The sequence below is a fragment of the Ostrinia furnacalis genome, unplaced genomic scaffold (genome assembly GCF_004193835.3).
Source record: "Ostrinia furnacalis isolate ACB-3 unplaced genomic scaffold, ASM419383v2 OfSCF0207, whole genome shotgun sequence".
Lineage (NCBI taxonomy): Eukaryota > Metazoa > Arthropoda > Insecta > Lepidoptera > Crambidae > Ostrinia > Ostrinia furnacalis.
In genome coordinates, this window is record NW_021130446.1 from 200,202 (window position 1) to 225,578 (window position 25,377).

At 35.0% G+C, this 25,377-nt stretch overlaps 1 protein-coding gene across 1 annotated transcript in view; it reads left to right on the forward strand.

Annotated features, from left to right (window-relative positions):
* Nucleotides 1–25,377, forward strand: part of LOC114355783 (uncharacterized) — a 113,550-nt gene that overhangs the window by 62,765 nt on the left and 25,408 nt on the right. Inside the window, exons 2-3 of the mRNA XM_028308805.1 lie at nucleotides 17,928–18,136; nucleotides 23,921–24,053. Coding sequence (XP_028164606.1) covers nucleotides 17,928–18,136; nucleotides 23,921–24,053 — 342 coding nt within the window. The remainder of the gene's footprint in view (nucleotides 1–17,927; nucleotides 18,137–23,920; nucleotides 24,054–25,377) is intronic.

Here is a 25,377-nt window from a genome sequence, read left to right on the forward strand (position 1 = left end):
AATTTAATGCAGTTATATCGCACAAATAAACAGTTTCTATAATGTTACTGAAATTGGAACGGTATTTCTGTGTTTATAAGCTCAGATTTCGAATAAAAATGCAATATTGTACAAATGTGGCAATTTAAGCCGTTGTCATAGGTGCTTTATTGTGCATAAATGTAAACTTTAAAAAATGTCGCTTACGTTTGATTGATTTATGTCCATCGCTTAAAATTGCTTATAGCTTTTTAATTTTTGTAATGAGAGCTAAAAGCTGTTTAATTCATAGTCATAACACTTTTATAAGACCACTAACTGTGCCCGCAAATTCGTACGCGTGAAAATAATTTGAATAAAATTACTGCTACGCCTCTATTGGCTGTAGAATGACGTTATAAAGTCTAAAGTCTTCCTCGATAAGTGGGATATCCAACACAAAAATAATTTTTCAAATCAGACCAGCAGTTCCTGAGACTAGCGAGTTCAAGCAAACAAACTCTTCAGCGTTATATTAGTATAGATTTCTCTATATTAATCTAGGATAGCAATCTAATTGTATGTGGCTTTGAGTCTCTAATTGCACTCCGCACTAGTTGGCGCAGTTGCACGTTATTATCAATTTATATAACCTGCACTTAGAGCTGTTAGGAGTTTAGGACCGAGTATGAATATGGAAGTTCCAAGATGGCAGAACTTTAAGAACCGATGCGAAGTGAGATGGGAACTTTGATATTCAATTATGAAAGTTATCTTTAACAAAATTCATAAGTTTATGCGGAATAACTGAGAAATAATATTTTTAGATCTCTGTGATTTTCTTTTACATAAAAGATACTATGAATTACGTTTTTTTTTTCATTTATTCGGTGGCCGTGTAAGAGTGTTTATTACAAACATTTAATTTACATTTGATTTGAAAAACAAAATAAGAGACCTATAAATTTTAAATTAAATTGCTCTTTAAGCGTCTTTACAGACCTCTTAGCAATTTTGAATTCTCCCAGCGATTCGAGATCGGGAAAAATAAATTGGCAAGTGCTAAAAAGATGCTAGACACTATTGTCCCCGACTTTTTGAGCCAATACAAATATTTTAATAAGATATTAGAACTGAAAGTTTTTTTAACTATACAGGGTGACTTTGTTATCAGTATCCAAATTTTTTTAATAAGCTCGTTAGAACAATTTGACAATACAACTTTATCGTAATTATTTTTAATAGTGGTATTTTTCGCAAAAAAAAATATTGAAAGTCTAATCCGCGGGTGCCCAATGCCCATATCTTAAGTTTTAAAGGTTATTGCTTATTTTCGCTCACCATTATGTCTATTAAGCTTTGCAGTTAACTGTGTGTACGTATTTTTTTCTTTGCAGTTAACTGTGTGTACGTATTAACTGTGTGTGCAAATTTTCCACGTGAGTCATTTTGGAAACCGCGCGCAGCGGCTGAAAATAAATAAATATGGAGAAAAAAGTTTTGTTTTCTTTACGTAAATCAATTAAGTTACTGATTCTGAGTCGATCCTGAAATTTGGATACTGATACAAAAATCACCCTGTATGTATTGTCGTATTGGCCGAGTCTAGATCCGAGGGACGCAGCGATGTTTGCTTCACTTAAAAGGAGTAAATCGAACGCACAGGGTTGAATAGAGCTCTGTGATTGGTTCGAAATGTGTCACCCTGTGCGTCCACGCGCACTGTGAAACCTCATAGTAATGTTAGTGGATACGGGGTTAGTTCTTAATCGCTGAAATAGTGCACTCTTTACACAAGCATGTTTTATTTTTTATTTTTTTTTATTGTTAGGAAAACAAACAGCATTCTATAACACATATAGAGTTATTTGAGTTTACCACTAGAGGCTAACGTGATTATTAGTAATTTATAATAAAGATTAAAAAGTTTTTCCTCGATGTTGTTATGTTGTGATTGTGATGCGATGTTTTCATCGCATGCTATTTTTATTTCACTACAAACCTGAAAATGTATGTGTGTAACCTGAAATTGAATTAGTTAAAATATAGTGAATTAAAATCAGTACGTGAAACGCGTCCACAATTCCAAAACATTATTGTTAGCGTTTCCTACTAATCGTTAATTTGTAATTGTAATTAAATTAATCCCGGTCAGTAATACGCGGTAATTAGCAAAACCTATGCTGTTAATAAACATAACGAGTATTTGGATAGGTGCTTGACTGCAGTAACTATTTTGTTCGATAATTTAGCAATTACCTAGCGGTTTAGCCTGAGTAATGGTCGAGTTTTTGTGAAAACAAATTAAGATACTTATGATAATGTCAATTAAATATTGTTTTATGAATTAAGTTGAAAATAACTTGTAAAATGGTTTATTATTGATAACGATAACTTAATCAGACTGTAAAGGAATGGAATGTAGCTACTTTGCGTTTTAGTTTGCCTTTTTAAATATTCTTAAATAATTAAGTAAAATATATTTTAACTCATAACACTCTACTGAGTTTATACATTACATTAGTCCATGGTTAAAACACCATTCGGTGAGCAAAAAAGCAACCTTCAACCAAATAATACTGAATGTTACTACGCACTTCAACTATGTATTTTATCCTAAAGATTAAATAGTAAAATGTAGGACATCAAAGTAAACAAGCCTGTGTTCATATTGACCGAGACACCAGTGACATGAAAGAAAGCCGTAAAATCTTAATTAAAGATTTTCAATTAGTTGCTACCTATAAAAAATATTTTTACGAGCGAGAAGGAAATTTAATATAAGCGTTGTGTAACCTACATTTTTTACTGAGAAAAAATATGTTTACTAATAAATATTCAACATCATACATAAACAACAGTGATGTTTTTCATTACACAAAAAGATGTTTCAGATCTTTGGTACTTTGTTGACGCAGTGTGAAACGACAAAGAATGTTTATTTATTTAAACAATTATGACATTCATAATTGTTCATCATCACCATATATCCTGATCTTAGTTAATAATTAGTCTCTAATAACCTGTTATTTAGTTATTTATATTAATAGCTTTAAAAGTTGCATCTCAACAAGCAGTCGCCCGGCATGCGGAAGGTCGTGGGTTCAATTCCCGCCTTAGGCAGTTCGATTTTTTCAAGTTATTTATTATTTTATTTAGTTTTTGAATCGGTCAAATGGGACCATTATAACTAAATGTTGAAGCCACGATAGCTGAACGGTGAAGGGGGTGATCCGAGGAACACGGGTTCGAATCCCGCCACCGCTCGACTATTGTGGTGAGCTCACTCGTGCGTGACACAATCATATTATTTATTTATCGTAGGTATCAACCTGTTTATTTGAGCCCGATTAACTACATACTTTTTTATTATAAACTAGCGGCCGCCCGCGACTTCGTACGCGTGGATCCCGTTTTACCCCCTTCATCTATCTTACGCGGTTTAGATTTTTCAAATGTTTTTTCCCGCTAACTCCCGTTCCCGTGGGAATTTTGCAATATCCTGTTGTAACTAAGCTTTACGTTTACTAAGGTACCTGCATGCCAAATTTCAAGCGTCTAACTTAAGCGGTTTAGATTTTTCATACAAAAGGATTTTCCCGCTAATTCCCGTTCCCGTGGGAATTCCTAAGTATACTATAACCTGCCCAGGAGTATGAAGAATAATTGTACCAAGTTTCGTTAAAATCCGTCAAGTAGTTTTTGTTTCTATAAGGAACATACAGACAGACAGACAGACAGACAGACGGACAGACAGACAGACAGACAAAAATTTTACTGATTGCATTTTTGGCATCAGTATCGATCACTAATCACCCCCTGATAGTTATTTTGAAAATATATTTCATGTACAGAATTGACCTCTCTACAGATTTATTATAAGTATAGATATAGGTACTACATACTTTTTTATTTCCAACTATTTTCAGTTCCTTTGTTTCCTGTTCACACACATCTTATGCATCTGCCAAGTAAGTTCCACCCCGTATAAAACACTGAGGCTGTCACTTGCAGACAATGTTCACGCATGCGTTGTTTATGACAAGCGAGTCTTCAAAACAAGAACATACGTGTAATTCCTTGCACAGGAATGTGTCAAGATGTTTGTGAAGATGCGCAAAAATATTTCATTTACAAATAAAAGTTGAGCGTTCTGTCACCAGATATAAATAGGGCTCATTAAAAAAAACTCTTCCAAAAATATTTGCGAATCGCGTAAAGAATAGGTAAAACTATATCTTAAAAAAATGTTTTTGATATTGGAATAACACTCACTTTCATTAAAATAATAAAAACAGAGTTAAAATAATGAGTTTTCTTTTTAAAATTTCTTTTTAATTTAATGTAGTTACATTCTTACAGCTTAATTTATTAGTATTCCGAGATTTAGGCTACGGCCCAAATATTTCTTAAGATGTCCCAGTAACTAAAATGAAATGGAAAATTCCCCACAAACCTAGTTTCGGTCTCATGAACGACAGAAAACGAAGATAATTTCGTTAATTACTTTTCGCAAAACAAACTGCACTCTTTGTAAAGTTCTTTAGAAATGTGACTCTGATTTGAATGTTACCAACCTGAATTAAAACGAAAAAAAGTGAAACTATTTCAAAGACGAAGATAATAAGTAGGTAGGTGAATAAGTCTTTTTTTCATCGAATCGAAAAAAACTAAATACCCACTCTCCTCTGATGGATTGTCTAACTAACCTAAAGGTTGTCGAGAGCTGCTCCAAGATATCCAGTTCAAAATTACGATCTATCTTATAACAAGATCCGATCTGCCTTAAAATATTTAGCAACAATATAGCGTTACGATGTTTAACGTTAATTTTTCTGCTTCGAAATAGTGCACAATATAACCTAACACTAACTGTCTGAAGTTACCTTATGTAAATTTCAGTAAACAGCTCAGGCTTTATGCACCTGTATATATCGGAAGATGTTTCTGATAATCTTATCCTAATACATAAGCAAACAACAATCTAAGCAACATTGTCTACGAATAAACCAACTTTCTGGACGTATATGAAAGCATACTTGAATTCAGTAGTTCTTTGTCCGAGTATAGTCCTACAGATTAACTAATATCTTGCAAACTCGCAAACAGCCTCGCGATCACTCTTATTGCTCAGATATTTAGAATTACGTTGATAAAAGCAACATTAAAGGTATTGGACAGGACAGAGTGCCTATATCGTGCGATTAAACGGTATGCTGCGCGAACACCGCATTTGATATTATTATATCGCTACTCTCACATTCCCTGCATGATTCTCTAGTAGACAATAGAAATCTCTCTGTTACTAGGTTACACTTAGCAGCATATTAACACACTACAAATAAACGTTTTCTTTTTTGCCGATAGCTTAAAGATCAAAATCTCACTCATACTCAGTCATTTTAGAATATCTTATACTAAGATTTTCTTCACCGGAACTACACTCAGGAAAATCAAGTAGATAAAGCAATTCTACTACTAAAATAAAATTTTCTTCCTTTTTGTCTAAAACTAGTAGTAGTATTATTAGTTCTTTTGTGGTCGAGTACCAAGATCTATCCAGGTTATGTAGGAGTTGCAGCGTTGGTAACGAGAGGTAGAATTAGGTAATCTTCTGAGAGATTTTTCTCCTCGAGCGCTGCCTAAAGCCATTTGGCTATCCCCCGGTACGCAACCGTCATTGCTTGGGTTTCATTGGAGGCCAAGCTGTAGATCTTGGCTATACAGGAGTTGCAGTGGTGGGAAAGTGTGGTGGGATAAATCCTATGCCTAAAGCTTTAAAGACTTCTTCTTCTTTTCGTGTCGACAACAAACCTATACAGTATAATCCTGAACACTATAATCCGGGCGTTTTCAAGGCAAGAGTGAATAGGCACTTATAGGGCAGATATGTACCATCCTAGACTGCATCTCACTTAATACCAGGTGCGATTGCGGTCAAATACCTGCCTTGTCTAGCATAAAAAAAAAGTGTCAGCCCAAAATTCCGCTACAAGAGTGGCGCTGTCAGAGGCGTTCACTTAGTGACTATACTGCGTACATTTCTATCATGTGAACTAGATCAACAATTGTAGGTACCTAATGGTTTTCCTCCACCTCATTACAGCCGCTAGGGAAATATGTAGCGGTGTTCACACTAATTTGTTTTATTAAGAAAAGTAGTGCATATGGGAGTTCCAGACTTTTTGCTTTGTTTTCTGGGTGGAAACCAAAAGTTTTGATAATACGAATAGGCTCGGAAGATAATAATAATAAGACATTATTTATTATCATAATTAACTACTAAACGATTGTAGTAAATTGGTTTCTTCTCTGCAGTGCTTTCTGCAGTTTAGGTATTAAACACCATTTAAAAACTTTTGAAATTTGTGCCTATTATTTTTTAGGTTATCATTAAAGGGAAATACCAATCCTAAGAGCTATTACTTATGTATTTTTAAAATGGATTCTCCGCTGTTTTTAAGAAATAAACAATATTAAATTATCTGGAATCAAAGTGTCTACCTAATATTTGTTTTGAAAGTGTCCAAAAATAAACATAAGATAACATAACTATTTCTGTACAACAAAATGCAAAAATACTATGTTCGATACGCGGATTGCTCAAATCCCAGTTAAACCCATTTGACAAAAGGTATGGATTCCTAAGTCTCTTACTAGAGAAAGAAAAACGTATTTTATCCTTTTACCCAACAACAAAATTTGTTCCTGTATTTCTCTAAGAAATCCAGGCTAGACGTTTATTAAAAAACAACATTCTAATATTATGCTTTTGTATAAGGAGGTTTCTTTTCTAGGAAACCTGAATTAACCTATTTAATAACTATGCCCGAATAGTTCTGTAAAGTCTCGAAGAAGCGTGGGACTTCCCAGCTATCTACGAACTGTCGACACGTTCCAATCCCGATGGTTAGGGATGGGAAAGTTTACAAGTTTTTTTATCGAGAATTATATTTTATTTGAGTATTTTTAGCCTTTTTTATCTACAACGAGGAAGCTCTTGACCTTTATCTCACCTGATGGTAAGTGATGATCAGGCCAAAGGTGGAAGCGAGCTTATTAGGCAACTATTTGCAACTTAAGGAAACAAAATTTGTTTAATGTAGACTCCATTTTGATAAAAAAAAGGGAAATGAAGTTTGATAAAATCAAACTTATTCATCTTATATCATTTGTGGGCTATGATATTTTAGAGTCAAAAAGCTGGTGAGATAAATTATAAGTAAGCTGCTCTTTTGTAGATGGAAAGTTACATTTTAAATTTTCAAAATCATGTTCGCCATAAGCATGTAGGTATTATTCCTGAAAGCCCAATATTTTTGTAAGAACTTGCGCTGAATAAACACATAGGTATACTCCTCCCAAACCGCTTTCGGCTACGGTGGCTACCACAAATTCCTTTAGTCCGCAATTATTGCTCTTATTATAAGAGGGCACATGCAGGGCAGTCCAGCGTAGCCCTCTTATTGTACTAAACAGACGTCTTTCCAAAAATTCCATTCCCGTGCCATCCCGTGTCCAGCGCACAGCACTAGTCGTAACTCACCCCACCGCATGTAAATAACCAAGAACAGTGGCGTACGCGTGTCACGTAAGCTGACACTATCTATCGGTCCTGCACCGCTGGGACATTCTGGGACAACCCACAAAAAATATTACCGCGCGGCCATGCCCAGGAATAAGGCATCCAAATTGAATCGAGATACTCCCAGCGAAATATCTGAGTGGGTAATTTATATTCAGACGAAAGAAATGTGCCCCTTAAAGGGTGCAGTATGTTTTCGGCGATACAGTCCTCTTGAGACGGTTGATAAGAGTTTTGATGGAATGTTTCAAGGAATTCGTTTGTGTAACGTTCCTCAAAACGCTGGCATGGGAGTCGTGCTGCTTTATGTCGCTGCAGCGCTTTTTCATTTTTATTTACTTCGCTAAGAGCACCTACAAATTAGAGGTGTGATCAAGATTTCTAGAAGCGTAGTTAAAGCGCTACTATTTTTGAGTTTGTCACATCAGTGGCGCTGCAACTGCGTTTCTAGAAATTTTATGAAAACTAGTAGTGTAGCGGCCTGCGTCCTGCGCCTTTCTGCTACTTTCATGATGTCGTCGGTCCACCTTGTCGTCCCACGCTGCGTTTTTTCCGCAGGCCGCTAACAACCGGGCAACATGGAAAGCATTGGGGAAGGCCTATGTTCAGCAGTGGACGTCCTATGGCTGAGATGATGATGATGATGATGATGATAGTAGTGTAGTACTAGTAGTAGCTAAAGTGGCGGCACTGTTTCTGTTACCAATGAAGTCTTACATTTACTCATGGTCTTTCACAAAGTATGGAGAAGCTAAATACTAGCCCACGGTACAGCAATACGAATTTAAATTAGTAAGAGTAAGAGCTGCATCAATGTATCGATATCTAGCAAAAAATGTTTCTGTTATTACATTGCGTATTCAAATTCGCAATAAAATTTGCTTTTACAAAGCTTTTACCCGCGACTGAACGTATGTCTTACATTCGTTTCGGCGTAATGTAAACCATTTCGGAGAAAAAAGAACCGCAAGAAACAGTATTATGTCTTTTCTATATCAGGTCAAAGAAATTATTCTTTGAAGATTCAATTCGAGAAGGTGTTATTTTAGTCTGACAACTGTCCCAAAAATAGCTAGGTATGTGCTTTTTCGAGAATTTACCACAATGACGCTAATTAAAAAAAAAAACTTTTGTTTCCTCCTATTCATAATAACATAAAAATCATTTATTTTTTGTAAAATATAAGCTTATAAAAGTGGTTATCGTCCCATTACTTTAATCCTATCACTGTTTCAGGACTAAAAACGGGCCAGTGCTGAGAAGAAGCAGCGCAAAAAACTTAGTCACCGTTAACAACCTCTTTCAAGGGTTTACAATAGCAATTCGCTCTAAAACAATTCCACGAAACTCTACAAACTGTGAAAGCATTACAAAAACCATGACACGTTAATTTATGCTCAGTTATTCTAAAGTGTTAACTAACCCTGAAGAAATACTAAAGTCATACTAAGCGAGACTACGAAGTTTTTCTCATTCGAAATGAATTAACCTTATGCAGCTTTTGCTCTACCGTTTTTACTTAATATTAACTTACGTCCGTTTACGGCTAACTAATTAGCTTTTCATTTAATCGGGTTAATTTTTATTTCATTGAATACGGATTTCATATTACCCTTTTCATATTTTTCGTCCCGGTAATTTAATATGCTGCAATGAACTCTGTTTTTTTGATTAGTGATGTAGTAAATACAATGTTGAGCATCGATAAAAAATTAATATCGTAACATAATTTCAATATTGCTTTGCAATATCTACGCTACGAAACTTTAATTTACGTAAAAGTAAATAAAAGGGATAGATGTAATGTTCCTACAAATACATACAATTATTATTCTCACGGGATAGGCCTTTTAAAACAATCCCCAGCAGCGCCACTACTAAAAGCTAAAGCGGTTTCATTATGAATTTAGCTAGATACACCTAAAGTCTAGCCTACCTAGTTTGGCTCAAAGCCCAAAGGCTCAAAGTGTTAATTATGTAGCTAGTATTCAATTATACCTCATACAAAACAAATGGCCCCTCTAACCCTTATTTATATAAATACACTAATTTTATAATAAACTAAACAAATAAACTTATTTGCAAACATTCCTTTACTGACATAAATGTAGCAAACAAGGGATCAACGTCCCAATTTTTGTTATTTGATAGTAATAGATTAATCTCTAATTTATTGACCAAAAATAACTTGTATCGATAAAATTAACCAGCCAAACGTTCACGACACTATTCCACATGCCTTTGATATTTTGCAACGTTGCTCTCACAAAATCAACGTTAATGCAAATTTCAAATTAAACCCACAAACTGTGGGGTACTATAATATGTACTTAGACGGTATCTCGGCTGTAGTTTGTTTTAACTACACAATACAATTGGTAAACTTGGCAACTAGCTAGTGGGGACGAATAAATGTTTATTGTTATGTATTTGCATAAGTTTATGTAAGTGCTCGGTTCGGATATAGTCCAGTCATTACGTACATTCAAAAAAGAAAATGAATTTGCGCTTCTAATTTTTTAATATGTTGTAGGGGATACCTAGAAAAGCTTAACTTGAGATTGTCGACCAAGCTTTCCTAGGAGCTTTCGCCGCCATGTTGAAAAAAGGGGTAAAATTTGTTTTTCGGCAATAACTCGGCTATCCGATGAGACTCGAAAATTTTTGTAGGACATTTTTTGTAGCTTCCTTTGTGCTCTACAATAACGCTCAAACCATTTTTAGCGTATCATGCATCGTTATCGAGATATCGATCGATAAAGTCAAAAATTTTGGACACAAATTATTTCGGAATAATTAAATAATTAACGTCAGATACGTACAACATAACTTCGAAGGAAAGGTTGCAATCATATTCGACGGTTATCCGACTGATATGACACTCGCTGGAACGAAAACTTCGGAAAGAGTACGACGTTCGAGAAAAAACCAATCGCCGGAGTTCACATTCGATGAGACAACTACTCCAAAAGTTAGCCAGGAGAAGTTTCTCACAAGGGATCAAAACAAGAACCAACTAATACAAATGCTTTGCCGTTACTTAAAAAAAAGTAATTAAAAAGTAATTAAAAGTAATTAAATTTTACTTTTTACTTTTTAATTAATTATTTAATTATTTCGGAATTTTTCATATTTATTAAGACCCAAAGAAAAAAAAAGAAAAAAACAAAAATTGTGTCCAAAATTTTTGACTTTATCGATCGATATCTCGATAACGATGCATGATACGCTAAAAATGGTTCGGGCGTAATTGTAGAGCACAAAGAAAGCTACAAAAAGTGTCCTACAAAAATTTTCGAATCTCATCGGATAGCCGAGTTATTGCCGAAAAACAAATTTTAAGCGTTTTCCAAGATGGCGGCGAAAGCTCCTAGGAAAGCTTGGTCGACAATCTCAAGTTAAGCTTTTCTAGGTATCCCCTACAACATATTAAAAAATTAGAAGCGCAAATTCATTTTCTTTTATTTGCCTTATTTTCGGACGAAATGACTGGACTAATAGCTTAACTTTATTTCCTAGATATGAAAAATTTTCTGCTATCCAGAAAAACAACTAAAGGCTTACTAATTGGGTAAACTGGCTAGGTTGCACCGTCTTACTTTAATTTTAACAACCGTCAAATGTTTGTCAAACTCCATACAAAAATACCGATTATAGTTATAGTCATGGTTAAAATAAGGTTAGTGTAAAGCCTAAATAGACAATTAAATAAATTAACATCTAACCACATAATATATGCCACTTATTATTTTGACTAAGGTACAGTCAGCGTCAAATAGTTTGTGACACCCAAAGTAGCCAAAACACAACCTTATTCCAATCGCAACAAAGACGTGTTGCGAACTTTTTGGCTACTTTGGGTGTCACGTACTATTTGACGTTGACTGTACCTACCTAAAGCGTTTATGTAGGGCTTGTAGACTTAGAAGCTTAGCTCTACATAAGATCTGATAACTAACATGAAAAGTTTATTGGGAATTATTTCAAACTATGTCTCATATTCGTAGTAAAAAAGATCTAAATTCGATGCATTCTAAGCTATATTTAAAATCTGTCGCATCTATAAATGCCTAATTTGAATAATTATTCGAGCTCAGCCAATTGAAAAAGTCATTAGTCGCTAAAAGTATGACTTGGTCAATCTTTCCCATCGTCCAAAGAGGATCAAACAACTTTCCATAATTTAAATCATTAAAAATACATCTTTCCTAATCAGTTCTCAAGCCTGTCCAATTAAGATGGTTCTAGTACGCCCGTGTCTAATTGAAGAAGTATGAATAACGACGAGGAACGCCTTATAATAAGTACTTGATTTATGAGTCGGGAAAGCAAGCTCTACTAGACTAAGAGCTAGTGTACGCCAAACCTACGTTTATTTTATAAAAGCTGAAAAATTGTCAGCGCATGCTCCCAACATAGCTAAGAATGTTGGTGCATCACGAAGTTTGGGTCATCGTGGCTTTGGGAGCTACCCTAAAATCTGGCGTTATACCATAAAAGCTGATTTATAAATAATATTTGGTAAATGATTAGAAGTTGTATCCTCATCAGCCAGAGAGTTTTAAAAGGTCTAACTCCTTGCTACACAATAATTTTAGGGTAATTATTATTACTGACGGGATTACTTAATTTTATGTTTTCCAATATTTCGGCACTGTTGCAAGCGCCATTTTAGGATAGCTGCCAAAGCCACAATGACCCAAACTTCATGATGCACCAACGTTCTTAGCTATGTGGGGAGCATGCGCTGACAAACTTTCAGCTTTTATAAAATAACGTAGGTCTGGCGTTCACTAGCTCTTGGTCTATACAGCCTTGACTTGTTTAAGGGACTTAATTGGCGTAAAGTATCTGGAGATATTTATAATTATAATCTCTACAAATAAACAAAATTAAAGGGTTTGTGATGTCACAATATTAGGCTTCACAGGCGGAAAACAAAATGCTACATGGAGTAACTAAGCCTGTCTCTATTTATAAGGAAGAAATATGTTTTTTTTTTTTGCTAAAAAAATTAACAAACTTCACATTTTTTTATGCAGATCAAGGCAGATATTTTGACCGCAAACGCACCTGATGTTAAGTGAGATGTAGTCTAGGATGGTACTATAGGATGGTACTATCTTGCCTTGTAAGTGCCTATTCATTCTGAATCTGAACATTCATGACAGATTGAAACCCACGGGGGCACGTCCGCGGGCATAAGCTAGTTATTAATAATCTCCTTTTAATTGTTTCCGATTTCGCCAATTAGGTACAGCCAATTATGTTTACAAGTACCTAAATAAAGTACCTTTGTAAATTCAAAACATAAACACATTAGCACTTCTTTTCGTCGCGCAGTCGGGTAAAAATGGTATCGTGAAACGACATTTAATTTTATACGAATGCTAATTTTAATAACTATTAATACTAAGTCGTTTAAATGACATTGGGAACTTTTTGCCCCACTTTTCGAAAAGTAGCGGACACAAACGAAACCTATCACAGATGATACATACTAATATCCAATGAATTTCCGTGCATTTTTTTTCTCTCTTATATGGGAATATTGAGAAAATGAAGTTTTAATATTTTATTTTATTTTACATTTAGGTAAGATTTTTGACGACCTCGGTGGCGGAGAGGCGCACACACCGGTTTTCAAGGTGTGCCGGGCCAATCCTGAGGTCCCGGGTTCGATTCCCGGCCGGGACAATATAGAAAACGATCTTTTCACATTGTCTCTGGTTTGGGTGTGTTGTGGTTCGTCATTCCCGATTTCCATAACACAAATGCCTTAGCTACTTATTTTGGGTTAGAGTAATATATTAGATGTTGTCAAATATTAATTTAAGTATTTATAATATTTTATTTATTTATATTATTTTATTTATATTTTTTATTTGTTTATATTATTTTATTTACTTTTATTGGTTACTCTGCAATGCCAAACAACATAACATATAAAAATATCAAATCATTTTAGACAAATATATTTTCAACTTAGACTCGTCATATCTCAGAATTCCCATATATCACAACATAGCGCTTTAAGTGAATATACCTACAAGTATAAAGCTTTGAAATAAAATACGTTTCATCTTTGTCCGCCCGTGGGGCATTTTCTCATATTAAAGTTCCCAATGTCCATTAGTATCATTTTAACCCTCCGTGTACGAGGTGACTAAAAGTTACGTCCCGTACCAGGTGGGGTATGACATACCCCAATATACAAAGTGATAAAATTTTCATTTAACATTTTTTTAGGTGGAATTTAATATTTAATATTGATTATTTACGTATGCTAATTAGGTGTAAGAAAAGCTCTGAGCTGAAAATGTGTATTATAACATTTTTATTATAAAATAACAAAAAGACACAATTTCCGTTGTTCTTGTAATTGAGGAATCAGTTTCTTATGTATAATTTTTAATTAGTGCCTTTAATTATGACAACCGTTTTATTTAACAAAGTACAAGATATTTACTTATAATTTAAAAGTAAATTAAAAACTGGAAGGGTATAAATTTATTTTGATTATCGGTTTTCAATTTATAACAATTCTGATGAAAGAAAATGAGTATGCTCAATGCATAAAATGGGAGCGTAACAATTTTATTTATTTATAAAATATGCTGTTCCATTTCAGTAGCCCATAAATTGTATCACCAAGTATAAATTGTAGCCCATAAGTGTATATTCACATACATCTTCGGATCTCAGTACTAAACTTCCAGGTTCGCACTAAAAGTCATCTCATTTGACTAAAAGTGCTTGAAAATTTCAGGTTCCGTGAAAATTACGAAAAATATTATTTGTATTGAATTTTATTCAATTAACAAAGTTAAAAATATATAAATTATACCAAAACTATTAAATTATTTTTTAACTTTTTTAACAACGTCCCGTACCAGGTGTGGTGTGTGATACCCACACGCACTTTAAAGGCATGTTACTCAGTTGGTAGTCACCGCTGGACTGATTTTGCAGCGCTGATCGAAGCAGCAGCGCCATAATTCCAGCTACTGAGAATTTCAAATTCAGCACTTACAAATTTTTAAAATTATGGCGATTTTTAAAGGCCTGGGGTGTGTCACACCCCACCTCGTACAGCGAGGGTTAAGTACTTAATTAATAAATAAAGACACTCTCAAACAAAATTCTAAAGTACGGAAACTGAACAGCTAAAAATAATAACAAAACGAAAAATAATTAACTATAACGAAATGCTTATCAAAAGATTCTGCGACTTAAGGTTTTTCTTTCAGATACGGAAAAATATGTTCCAGAATCTGGAGCTATGCCAGCTTTGATTTATTCAAAATGAGCGGGATCATTTGGCTAGACTTTTTCTTGTAGGAGTATTGAGGAATCCATTTAAATGCGTAGTTGGATACAAAGATCGTAAATCTCAAAGCTTCTGAGTGCGATATTAAAAGTTGGTGTACACTTGCGTCACGCTTGAGTAAAGCTTGGTGATAGGATACCTATATTGGTTAAAGATATTTATTTCTCAAAAAGATTACAATGCAATCACTTACAGAGAAACATTAATTTGTCTTAATAATAATAAACAATACAAAAACGATTATTATTAGATATACGTTTATTATTAGACTAGTGACCAGCCCGGCTTTGCAGAGGTACAATATACTTAAAAACCTTCCTCTTGAATCACTCTGTCTATTAAAAAAACGCATCAAAATCCGTTGCGTAGTTTAAAGATCTAAGCATACATAGGGACAGACAGACAGCGACTTCGTTTTGTACATGTAGTGATGATAGGGGGATAAATAATTTGTTCACCACTACTCATTTTGATTCTGAATAATTTCGGTGCGGATCCAATGACAGTTTAACTTTCCCCCGGGACAAACTTGACCTTCACTGGTTACTGGTTGGGTTTTTATTGGCGGTCAAGCTGTAGATCCTGGCTACACAGGAGTTGCAGCGGTGGGACCGAGAGGTGGGAATAGTCCCGTTACTCATTTTGATTGCGAGCAAGTGAAACAGGTATGATATGAGCTAATTCACCGAAGATTGTACTCGACAAATTTACTATAATATTGTCGATTTTTCGCTTCTAATTTTAATCTGATTATGTCTTTCCATCTAGTGACATGCAGGCCAAGAGCTTCCTCATTATGGATAAAAACTATTTTGAAAATGTGACCGATAAAACGTTGTCATTGTTTACGTGAGATTTTTGGTTAAATTAATTAAAAAAAAAATAAAAAAAAAATAGAAAAAAAATTGAGGTATGGATGGTAGTTAAGTCTATGCCTGAGATTAATTTAAAACCCGTTTCCCTTGATACGTCTGTGTTAGAGTACCATCTGCAATAGGCAAATGGAGCAATAAATGTATTGAATGAAAAAGAAATTAAAAAACTACAACATTGTTTTGCAGTTATAGGCTAGCATGGATTCCATTTCAACAGAGAGAGATTTCATTTAGGAATTTGTGGTGTAAAGTTCTAAAACTTTTCTCTTCGATGGACTAGGGATTCAGAGTTATTTGATTACCTAAGTAGTTAGTTAGATGTACAGTATTAAGGCTGAGTTGCACTACCTAATTACATAATAATATAACCGTGACTATAACGAAATCCGGTGTTATTTTGTATGGATTTTAACAGATTATGACGTTTGTTTAAGTTAAAGTAAGATGGTGCAACCCAGCGTAAGTGTGTTAATACTTCATGTTATTTAGGTTTAATATTCGGAGAGAAAATACATTCCACCATAGAAGAATTAATATAGCGTTATAGCCTATATTTTTCACTTCACTTAGATCCCTTAGTATCCTACGACGATCATTATTTCTTCCTATGATACTGGTTACCAAACTCTGGTATCATACACGGCCGAAGGGACTTAGATCCCTCCTCCCTTAGGGTCAATAATACTTTAGTATAGGCTATTGCCACCCGGCATCCCGCCACTGTACATAACTTTTATATGCAAAAGATTGAATAAATCTATACTTATAATAAATCTGTAGAGAGGTCAATTCTGTACATGAAATATATTTTCAAAATAACTATCAGGGGGTGATTAGTGATCGATACTGAAGCCAAAAATGCAATCAGTAAAATGTTTGTCTGTCTGTCTGTCTGTCTGTCTGCCTGTATGTTCCTTATAGAAACAAAAACTACTCGACGGATTTTAACGAAACTTGGTACAATTATTCTTCATACTCCTGGGCAGGTTATAGTATACTTAAGAATTCCCACGGGAACGGGAATTAGCGGGGAAAATCCTTTTGTATGAAAAATCTAAACCGCTTAAGTTAGACGCTTGAAATTTGGCATGCAGGTACCTTAGTAAACTTAAAGCTTAGTTACAACAGGATATTGCAAAATTCCTACGGGAACGGGAGTTAGCGGGAAAAAACATTTGTATGAAAAATCTAAACCGCGTAAGATAGACGAAGGGGGTAAAACGGGATCCACACGTACGAAGTCGAGGGCGGCCGCTAGTAATTAATAAACAGTTATTAATAATGGAAAATCTTCGGTCACTGATACCAAGAGGTATAATAAAGCAGTTATTATAAAGGGCCTGACGAATTATAACTTAGATTATTTAATACGTCACGTGCCGCTTTGGGGATTAATGAAGATCATAATATTTTGATCTATTGATATACGAGTACTTGCTTTAAAAATAGACTAGACGATATTTTATTTACTATCATTTTCTGTGGGCTGAAAGCCCGTAATAGTTTTGAATAGCCACTGAATTTGATAATATTTCAGTGTCCTTCAAAGTATGGTACCTATCATCCAAATTAACTGGCTGGTTTTTATGTTAATTCTATTGTGCATTAAAAAAAACTTATAAAAAAACTAATGATTGCGCCATAGGTTACGTTTATGCATCATAGATCAATATGGCCAATCTGAATTTATTTAGGTACGATACGATACATTGAAACCCGGAGGTGTATCACTACAAACTACATTAATAACATCTTATTTCAAAATTCTCAACATTCCGATTTTCTAGCTTCACCAGGAACCCCTCAATTGAATTATGGTCTAAATAAACCTTCGTTTCAGCCGAAAGACGTCCACTGCTGGACAAAGGCCTCCCCCAAGGTTTTTCACAAAGACCGCTCCTGCGACGCTCGCATCCAGGCACCTCCCGCGACCTTCACCAGATCGTCGGTCCACCTAGTGGGAGGCCTGCCCAAGTGCCCACGCTACGTCTTCCGGCTCGTGGTCACCACTCAAGAACTTTCCTGCCCCAGCGGCCATCAGCTCTACGAGCTATGTGCCCCGCCCAATGTCACTTGATTTTAGCAATTCTGCGCGCTATGTCAGTCACTCTGATTCTTCTACGGATCTCCAGATTTCTTTCAGAATCAAATAAACCTAAAGCATAATTTTCTTTCCCAGGTGTGACCAGCCTCCGTGACGTCAAGCTCCTGGTTCATCCCACCACAGTGGTGCGAGGAGGGACAGCTGCTCTGATCTGTTCCCGTGACATGCAGGGAGCCCCTCTGTACTCCGTCAAGTGGTACAGAGGCAATCACGAGTTCTATAGATACACGCCGATGGACGACAAGCCGACACAAGTCTTTGGACTGCCCGGCATCACAGTGGATGTGAGTTTTATTTATTTAATATACTTTTGCCCATAAAAGTGATGTTCAGTGGCGAACTTCACTTAAACTTCAAGCAGCCACAGGTCAAGCAGTTTTATGTCAATCGCAATTTGTTGAAAAACCATACAGAACACACTCGCATAAAACCGAAAGCCTTCTATGGATGCCTCTAAATATGACAAGTGACACTTTTAAGTATTTTCAACTGTTTCTATTTCCCAACTAATAATATTATAAATGCGAAAGTAACTCTGTCTGTCTGTCTGTCTGTTACGCTTTCCCGCTTAAACCTCGCAACCGATTTTGATGAAATTTGGCATAGAGATAGTTTGAGTCCCGGGAAAGAACATAGGATAGTTTTTATCCCGGTTTTTGAAACAGGGACGCGCGCGATAAAGTTTTTCTGTGACAGACAAAATTCCACGCGGGCGAAGCCGCGGGCGGAAAGCTAGTTTAATATACTTTTGCCCATAAAAGTGATGTTCAGTGGCGAACTTCACTTAAACTTCAAGCAGCCACAGGTCAAGCAGTTTTATGTCAATCGCAATTTGTTGAAAAACCATACAGAACACACTCGCATAAAACCGAAAGCCTTCTATGGATGCCTCTAAATATGACAAGTGACACTTTTAAGTATTTTCAACTGTTTCTACTATTGAGTGATCATCGTTTGGACGTCAATATTAGGTGAATTCGAACAGCGAAACTCTACAAGAACATTCCTCCCGGAAACATGATCTAATTCCATATATGTTCAAGTTTTAAATGCCCGATCAAAAACTGTACGTCATCATAAGGATTACATAAGGCTTTGATGAGACAACGGTTGTCCTCTGATACAAGATATAAACTTAAACACGATAGTATAGAGAAGAAAAATAGATTATATTAGAAAAATAGATGAGAATCTGATGGACGGGATTCTCATCTATTTTTTCTAATTATTTTAATTGTTTTTTTTTTGTCTTTACCAAAAGAATAAAACCGTGGGCAAAGAATAATGCCTCACTGAGGGTAGTTTTATTTTTCTATAATTTTAATACTATAAAGCTTTCTCTTGTTGTGAAAATATCTCGGTCCATTTTTTCATTGTCTAAGCTATTAAAAAGGCCGTGTTGTTTTGCAGCTAACAAAAACTGAAAACCTGACAAAAAATGTTGCCTATTAATTTTGAAAAGTGAAAAACAACTTTGCTAATCTTAATATTCTTTAATTAAGGTTTCGCAAGTTGTAGTTTCTTAAATGAAAAGTATGAGACTGAAAAGTGTTTATTAACTTTTTATATTTAAAATATATTTTACTAGCGAAAAATGTGCCTTAAGAACTAGGCAGAGTAACTAAGATTCATTTACCAAATTAAGAGTTTTCTACAAATATTTAATTTGAATTTTAAAACTTGAGTTGATTTTTGAAATAATGAAATTCCTGAGTCATTTGGATAAAAGCAAGCGAATACGCATCGACTTCACAAACATTGTTTTATTGTAAGTCATACATTACAGACAGAACTAAGTTAAAGACATCTTATTACCTAAAATCTAAATGGCAAGTTCTTAAACACATAGAACAGACATTCCTCAGACGTTCTCAATCTAACTAACTCACGTTTTCTTATCTCGCTGGAAAATTTTAGAAATTTCCTTCTGCGTCTCGGACAATTTTCCAAATTGACTCGATAAAGACTGGAATAGAACCTGAAATGGTTTCCCGTTTTCTAAACTTACCAGGTATTTGCCGATTTCTTTGATGTACGGGTACAGTGTCGAGATCCCTAATTCAATAGCTAGTTTGATTCCTTGCTTTTGTTCATTAGAATTTACGTTACAAAAGAAAACCTTCAGTATTCTGAAAATTTGATCATTACACAATTTTGTACCTACTGAGATATCCGCCAATTCTAAGAAAATAAACGATTTGATTTGATTTGAATTCGATGATTTGTGTGGCGTTAGAAAAGTCTGAGTGCAGGTGAGAGTGAACAAGCATTCAAAGGGAAGGTATGTACCATCCTAGCCTGCACATCAGGTGATTTCGGACAAGGCAGGCGCCTTGTTCTGCATAAAAATGGGCTTTTATAAAGTGCTAATACACGCCCCGATATGACTTTTAAACCAACCACCGCTTTAGGACAATAAGTAGGCCAGAATACATTAAATTAACAGTTTATTTCACCTTAGATATTCCAGACGTACCATCACGACTGTGCCCTAATTAGGACTAGGAACTTTTTTATTGTAACAGCCAACAACAATTCAAGTCACGTTTCTTACCACTGTAACAGTAGCAAAGTTGAAATAAACTAAACTGTACCTAAAGAGACCATTGTCACCAGGGATGTTATGGATATCCGTAACCGTAACCGAAACTTTCGGATATCCGAAATAAAAACATATCCGTAACCATAACCGTTTCAAAGGTTTCGGATAGTTTCGGATGTAAGCATAGTCAAGCAAGTACGCTGATTTAATGATTGCGTTTTGAAGTACATGAGTTTTTTCCCATGATAAAAGCTTTTTTGTGAGACCAAAAGAAGGTGACAGATGCCAAAGAAATTTCTTCTGTACCCATTCTATTCGTAAGGCATGAACTGTGTTGGACAACTATTAGAATTTGCATTCTATACTTAGCACAGATATCCGTAACCGTAACCGAAACTTTCGGATATCCGAAATAAAAAATATCCGTATACCGAAACCGGTATAAAATTATTCCAATATCCGTAACCGTATCCATAATCGAAACTACATATCCATAACATCCCTAATGGTCACTAATAAGCTAGGGAAGACCTAAAGGGATAAAGAGATGATTGTCGCCGCCTAAACTAACTTTCATAAGCCAATGCTAAATATAAATCAACCCCAAAAGATTCCAGAGATCTTAGATCTCACCTAGATTCCCCAGACGCTACGTGAGTAGCATCTCCTACGCATTCTACTTCGTGTTTACCAAATTATAATATTTATCAATGACATTGGATTCCCCTCAAAAGTCGGGCTTAGTTTTCCAAGTCAGGTGGCTCATGAATTAAGATATTAATTTTATTTATTACGCAATAGCATAGACTTCAATGAGGTGATATGAGGATTTGGCACACTGGATGCGATCTGCGGTCAGCGGCAAGGTCAATGGGTCGCACATTGTTTAAAGATACAGTAAATATTAATTAAAATTAAAGATATCCAAAAATTTTGCGTAGCAAAACTGTGCTCATCAACATTATTTGGGTATGAAATATTTCAAATAAAATCAAAAAGTTTCAAATTACTTTTAGTCGTTGGTACTTAAACGTTAGAGCCGGCATAAATGGTACATTTAACACTTTATAAAGACTATAAAAATAGTGACGTTTATCTTCGTCATGTAAAAAACGTATAATTATTTAAGCAAATGTAAACTCATTGTAAACTCTCAAAATTTATATATGTACGAAAATTACATTAAATATATTTTTAGACATTGAAAGGCCTTTAGACACACGAGTATAATCAAATATTCAAAGACTAATTGATATACAAACTCAATTGTAGTCGGATTCAATTTTGTAATCAAACGAATCAAATTAAGTTTATTTTTAAGTTAAGTTTATTTTATTTATTTTGTCGCTCTCTATAATTCATAATGATGCGATCTGTCCGCTAAAAGATTGTTTTGGCCAGACCGCTGACCGATTGTCCTGACCGACAATGATGTTCATTGTTTATACATGACGCGGGCTGAGTTCACTTGGATCTGACCGCAAAACGCATCCTGTGTGGCAAATCCTTAAAGCTTGAACTACACCCACGCGTGCAGTTCGCCAATGACAGGTCGCGCGACCCATGAGAGTCCGCGCGACCTGTCATTGGCCTATGATCACGCCGGCGATGGCGATCTGCACGCGTTGGTGTGGTTTAAGCTTAAGAATCTGTGACGTTCCAATGCGCAAAGATTAATATAAAGTGGCTAATGCAAATTCCTATCACATTTCAATCGGTAATCCAAAGGGATCGGGGCTTCTATTTAAGTTACAAGATAGTTCAACTTAATATTATCTATGCCATTGCTTGAATGAATAATTATGCAATATTACTTTACTTCAAAGCAAAGTTTTGTTTGAATTCAATTCAAAAGCTGAAGTTGCCTTATATTAGCTTTTGTATAAAATAATTATGTAATATTTTATAAAGCATTTGTCTGCTAATCCATCCCCGAGGTTTTGAAAAAAAAAATCCTGATTTTGTCTGTGTGCCTGTGATAATCTGATTCACCTGCCTATTTCAAAGCCTCCACTCTAATATACTTTTGCATACATAGTATGCCTAGATGTTTTTTACACTAGACAAATTGTAGGCATATTTTCTAGGAGCTTTACCCCTTTTGCAATATCTTCAAAACAAATATGAAGCTAGACTCATATTATACCTAAGCTTTAACCTTACTCGTGTGTTGGCTAGGTTAAATTGCTTTTTCAATCCCGTGTGTATTCTGAAATTGAATTTTAAGTAATTTTCTACCTTAACCACTCAATTTAGAACGCATAACTGAAGAAAGTTTTCTAAGTGGTTTCTAGCTAGCTTATTTTAGGCTAACGTTTGCATTTTAAACATAAAATACTGAACTGAAATAATGAAAACAGAAAATGAACGTTATAAGAGTATCTTCAGAGATATAAATTAATACACTTTTCGTATTTATACTTAAATATAATTGTTAATTAACGTTTTATGTTCTGTTGAGACAAGTTGCGATAAAGGTATTTATTGTTATTTAAATTGATAATTAATTGGCAGTGGATTCAGTGGAAAATGTGAAAGTTGAAACAATATTAATATGATTCTGTTCGAGCTCGACATAACCTTTATTTAAAACATGTTTAGTTTATTTTACTTTAAAAATATAAAAGAAAATACGTTGCTTGTTAGAAATTGTCCGTTGCTCAACCCAAACCAAATAATTAATCTTCTATTTCTAACTTAGTACCTAGCTAGAATAACTTTAAGATGGCTGTTTATTAGATATCTTGGCCGCAAGATCTGTAACCCTTGTTGGAAATTCTAGACTTAATTATTCGTAAATAGATATGAGGCACTTAGGCTAAATTGCACCACCTAACTATGACCGTAACTACAACGATAACCGGCGTTTTTCGTATGGAGTTTGACATATATTTGACGTTTGTCAAAGTTAAAGTAAGGTGGTGCAACCCAGCCTTAGGAAGATACCGCAAACCCCAGCCATAAAATTACAGGGCGAAGTAACTACATCGGTCAATCACGACAAAGTTGATTGAGTTTCTTGCGCTGGTTCTTCTCAGCACTGGCCCATTTGTTGTCCCGAAGCAGTGATAGGCTTTAAAGTTTAGTAATACTGGGACATGAAAACGTGCTTTTATTTGTAGAAAATAAATAACATTTATGACTTTTAACAGGCAGGAGGCAAACGAGCAGATACTTAAATTAAAAAGTTATTGCTGTTTCAAAAGTGTGATAGGTAGGTACTTAGTTTTGCGGGCTAGTGTAGTATTAACTAAACTATTGATTTACTCGTAGGTACAAGTAAAACTTTGACATAATGATCATAGCAAAGCCACCAATCTTGGTGGCTCTAGGCGAGAAAAACAAAAACTTTTAAAATGTTTATAAGACTTATCGAGCGACCGAAAGTTTATTGTCCCACGAGAATGACGATTTTTAGATGAAGTTTTATTTTTGATTTTGACTTTTATTTAACCTTATCAAGAGCTACAATCTTAGACCTTATTATAAAGAACCTAAAATGATAATTTCGCCGTAATAATTCCAGATGAACAACTCCAACGGCTCGCAAGTCGTGCTGAAGAAGATGGACCTGTCCCTCGCTGGAAACTTCAGCTGTGAGGTCACGGCTGACTCCTCTTTCGCTACCCAGATCGCTACCAAGTTCGTGGATGTTATAGGTAAGAACATTATGTTATTTAAATAATAAGTACATACTCCTGCACTGGACACTAAATAACCAAGTTTTAAGGACTAAGTATACGTTAGTTTTACGGGAACTGGCTTTATGAAAGTCAGTTTTTTGGAAAGTTTCGGAATAATCAAAAAAGTTATTAGATTAGGTTATTATGATAACAATTTACAATAGTACCTATAATAGTTTCATCAACGAAGACGTGCCCCACCAATTTTTGGTCGAGGGAAGCGCGGGGTGCGGGAAGTCTGAACCGAGCAATCCGAGCGTCATTATTGTAGGTACGTGTATGTGCGCTCATGGATTATTTAGCGTGTAATATATAACACTCAAATATTAGCGGAAGAATGGTGGGGCGCGTCTTCGTGGATGAAACGATCTATAGGTACCATAAAGTTTCTACCGACCTAATCTAATACGTATCCTAACTTACATTTACTATTTTTACATAAAAGCCAAAATGGCAATAAATAAGCAGACTTTTTTTTAATTTCGAACGGGATAAAAAGTATCCTATGTCCTTCTCCTGGCTCTAAACTACCTCCCTGACAATTTTCAGCTAAATCGGTTCAGCCGTTCTTGAGTTATAAGCGAAGTAACTAACACGACTTTCTTTTATCTAGCGCAACAGTCAGTGACGGTACTAGATTGGCCCGAAAACAACTCAGACTTAAGCCCTATAGAGCTTATGGTATGAAACGAAGGAAAAAGTTGCAGCTCAACGTACTGGCACTAAAAATCAGCATTTCGTGGCATTTAATGGTATTTGGAATAATATTTCTTTAGAAACCTGTAATGATTTGATTGCATCCATGCCGCGCCGATGTCAAATGGTTATAACCAACAAAACCAACCATATTGGTTATAAAAATACGTTTGATGATTTTTTTTTGTATTCTATATTTATTAATGAAAACTTTTTATGTAATAAACACTTAAATAATTTCCAATTTATTTACATTTACAGTGAAAGTGTTACGTGTCCCTAATTAGTTGTCCATCCCTAGGTCAATAAATGTGTAGGTGGCAATAATTTATTTATTTTAAAAATATTGATCGCAACTAGCTAGTTTCTTTTCTGGCCTTTAAATATTTAGAATACTAGCCAAATTACTTGTTATTAATAGGCACAAGCTACAAAGCCTCGTGAAGATATTTTTTTGGGACTGGAGAGACGGTCTTGTGTTTTAGTCATATAACGTCCCTAATTAGTTGACCACGACTGTATATAGATAAATGAAAAATAATCTAACCAATATCAAGTTTCATCTTGTGTGGTCTTAGCTGGTCTGTTGGCTTTCAATATGGAG